At 44.4% G+C, this 3,791-nt stretch overlaps 1 protein-coding gene across 1 annotated transcript; it reads left to right on the plus strand.

Moving 5' to 3' along the window:
• Nucleotides 1–1,709: 1,709 nt before the first annotated feature.
• LOC103680112 (olfactory receptor 51Q1-like) lies at nucleotides 1,710–2,672 on the plus strand. The gene has a single exon (XM_008709648.2). It carries the CDS (start codon nucleotides 1,719–1,721, stop codon nucleotides 2,670–2,672), a length of 954 nt encoding a protein of 317 aa, XP_008707870.2. The 5' UTR covers nucleotides 1,710–1,718.
• The last annotated feature ends 1,119 nt before the right edge of the window (nucleotides 2,673–3,791 follow it).

A 3,791-nucleotide genomic window follows, 5' to 3' on the forward strand; every position in this document is an offset into this window, starting at 1 on the left:
TTCTATTGCTGCTAAGGTTAGAGTCCTCTGCGATGAGCTATGGAAATGCTTACATGTTTTCTCTATTTATTGTGAGGTGATTTAAGAATCTTTTTCCATTTGAAATTTAGTTTTGTATGAATTGTGAAGTGAGTCACCATACAGCAAACTAATAATTGAACAATCTTCCTTCTTATTTCACTTTTGAGGCGGCTTTCACCATTTACTTATTTTATAAATATATTAGAAAAAAATTCTCTTTGTATTTCCAGAGGTTCACTGCAGGGTGAATGCCCCTTGAAAGTGGTGTACAATATTCCTTTGACCTGCAGCTCTCCTGCCCCGTCCAATAACTCTGCCCTAGCCTCAGACTGCTGACACGTGAAAGTTTCTCAGAACTAGTTTTTTTGAGGGATTGTACATTCCCAAGCATAAGCACGTAGTTTCAAATCCACATTCAACAAGCTATAAGGACAGGACTTCAGTGTGGTGGCGTGACTTGGTGCTCTCTGAGGGGAACAGGCGCAGCAAAGACTCTCATGCACACAGCTGACTTCCTGGCCTCCCAGTGGGATGCCAGGTCTCAAGATGCCTCTTCATGTAACCCTGAGGGGACCTGCCATGCCTCCTTCCACCTTCCAGCCAGAGATTTGCAGGAGCCTATAACAGATCGACCCTGTGAGCCAAACAAAGAAAGCAGAAGCTGCAGAGAGCGAAGAAGGTACCACCAGACAGGAGAAACCACAGGTAAGACTCCTCTGTGAATGCTCAGGGAAAGAAGGAGGGGTGGAGGCTACTGGTAGGGGCTGAAAAGAACTAATAAGGTGATCCCCTTTGAGCAGCGCCTGAACCTAGGCACATGGTTGTCCTCACTTGGTCTTTCCTCCCTCTCCTTTCCCGTGCACGCTGCCCTTGGCTTCCAGTTATACTTTGATATAAAGTTATATTTTGATACACATGAAAGCCTTGGTAGCAGATGATATCAAGTAATGAAAATAAGGCAGATGAGAAATAAAGACTGACTGAGGGGAATAATGAAGCGAATAAAAGAGAAAGAGTTGGTGATGATGTGAAGCAGGTGAGAATACTGTTAGAATAGTCAAAGGGAGATTCAAAAGCAGACAGTGGAGAAAAAGGATGAGGAACAGGGGCGCCTGGGTGGCTCAGTTGTTAGGCGTCTGCCTTCGGCTCAGGTCATGATCCCAGGTTCCTGGGATCGAGCCCTGCATCGGGCTCCCTGCTTGGTGGGAAGCCTGCTTCTCTCTCTCTCTGTTCCCCTGCTTGTGTTCCCTCTCTCGGTGTTTCTCTCTGTGTCAAATAAATAAATAAAATCTTTAAAACATTTTAAAAAAAAGAATGAGGACCAGATATTAGCCAAGACATTTGTGTGTAAGATGTCACGTTCAGTCATTGTGAGAATAGTATTGATAACATGATTTAGATGAAAAGCAGATTCCAGGGCACTAAGAACTGATTGCGAGTGAGAAAATAGAATCAGAAAAAATAAAGAGTTGCTCATGAGTTCATATGTGTTGCATTCTATGGAAGGAATCTCTACAGAGACAGGTCAAGGAAGACCAACCATGGTGTTCCTGGAACTTTCTTTAGCTAACACGCAGTAACTCTGAACTTTTGTTTGGAAAGAGCTTAGATCAAACGAGGTAAAGACAAGGATTGTTTCTAATGTTTCTGATTCTCTCTGAGCAAAGACCCTGAGCATGAAGCTATATTCATCAGTCATGTCCACGGTGTATAACAGCACCCAAGGCCCTTTCTACTTCATCCTCACGGGCATCCCTGGATTTGAGGCCTCTCACATCTGGATCTCCATCCCCTTCTGCTGCCTCTATACTGTCTCCATCATGGGTAACACCACCATTCTCGCTGTCATCCGCACAGAGCCATCCCTCCACCAGCCCATGTACCTATTTCTCTCCATGCTGGCCCTCACTGACCTGGGTCTCACCCTCACCACCCTGCCCACAGTCATGCAGCTCCTCTGGTTCAGCATTCGTAAGATCAGCTTTGAAGCTTGCTTTGCACAGGTATTTTTCATTCATACATTCTCCTTTATGGAATCTTCTGTGTTGCTGGCCATGTCCTTTGATCGCTATGTGGCCATCTGCCGTCCCCTGCATTATGCCACCATCCTCACCAGTAAAGTCATTGGCAGGATCGGGTTAGCCATCGTTTGCCGCTGTGTTCTGGCTGTTCTCCCTTCCCTTTTCCTGCTCAAGCGCCTGCCCTTCTGCCGCTCCCACCTTCTCTCTCACTCCTACTGCCTCCACCAGGATATGATCCGCCTGGTCTGTGCTGACATCCGGGTCAACAGCTGGTATGGATTTGCTCTGGTTTTGCTCATTATTGTGATGGACCCTCTGCTCATTGTGCTCTCCTACGCATTCATCCTGAAAAGTATCTTGGGCACAGCCTCCTGGACTGAGCGTTTCCGGGCCCTCAATAACTGTCTGTCCCACATACTGGCTGTTCTGGTCCTTTATGTCCCCATGGTTGGAGTATCTATGACTCATCGATTTGCGAAGCATGCCTCTCCGCTGGTGCACGTTATCATGGCCAATATCTACCTGTTGGCACCTCCTGTGATGAACCCCATCATTTACAGTGTGAAGACCAAGCAGATCCGCCAGGGAATTATCCGCCTCCTTTACCAAAGAAATATGTACATAAGATGAAAGAATTAATTTGCTGAATTACTCAGGACTTAAGAGTCACAGGCTTAAAGGGACAGTATAGTCAGAATGAGAAATGGGGACTATACAATAATACCTAATCATATATGTAAGGAAGTATGACATGGTCTTGGCTTTTTGCAAATTATCATCTGGGTGGCCCTAGCAGCAAATGTTCTATCCAAAAGAGATGCGGATCTGAGTTGATTAAATTCTAGCTACATTGATTGAGTAATGATTTAAGTTTCATCTTCTTTTCTGGATATACTTTTCTCCCATGGGCTTGGTTAAATAAGTTTGAAGAAATCCCTTACTTGTTGTCCCCACCACCCATTCTCGTGGGCGGCTTCACTCAGATATCCAGGTCCACTGTCACCCTACTGCATAGATATGCTCCAATTTTCTCCTGCAAAAAAATGTGGCAAATCTTCCAGGGAGGATGGATACAGACCAAGTTTCGTGGCTATTCCGGTTTACCTGATCAATATGATTTCAGCAGACCAAATGACCACATGCAATCTAAAGATTGGGGTGGAATAATTAGTTAGGTCCCCACAGCTAGATAAGGCTCCCGTCATGCTAGAAGTACTTAGTGTTTAGAATTAAAACTTCAAGTGAGTCTACATATAATATTTCTGGGAATAAGAGTTCATTTTTCTGACCAGAACAGATTGTTTGGTTTTGTTTTTTTTTAAAACCTTAACGTCCTTAATGTGGCTCAAATTCTTAGGGGCAAGTTCCCTTTGGCATCATGAATTCTGCACCAGAAAAGTTTCTGATAGAAGGAATATGGCCTTCCTGATCATTATTTTGTAGGAATGAGATTGGCTCTCAGAAATATCAGTTTGAAAGGCAGCTAAAATTGTTGTCACAGCTTCTGATTACTGAACCCATAGTACAGGTGGCCAGTATGAACACTGACTTAGATTTGAATCAAAGTAGACACGGCTTCAGTGGGAGTGTAGTGGGGAGAAGGAGGATTAGGAGGCAAAATGCAGATAACAAGTGGGGAAAGAATGTTTTTCTCCACTGATATCCTTTCCTCCATTATTTCCCCCCTTCATTACCAGAGCCTAGAAATTAGCATGTTTCTCCAGAGAACCATGGATCAGGTGGTGTAGG

The sequence above is a fragment of the Ursus maritimus genome, unplaced genomic scaffold (genome assembly GCF_017311325.1).
Source record: "Ursus maritimus isolate PB19 unplaced genomic scaffold, ASM1731132v1 scaffold_16, whole genome shotgun sequence".
Taxonomy (NCBI): domain Eukaryota; kingdom Metazoa; phylum Chordata; class Mammalia; order Carnivora; family Ursidae; genus Ursus; species Ursus maritimus.

Bases quoted from the DNA above. Each gene is read 5' to 3' on its own strand.
- LOC103680112 (XM_008709648.2), top strand. From the start codon at position 1,719: ATGTCCACGGTGTATAACAGCACCCAAGGCCCTTTCTACTTCATCCTC.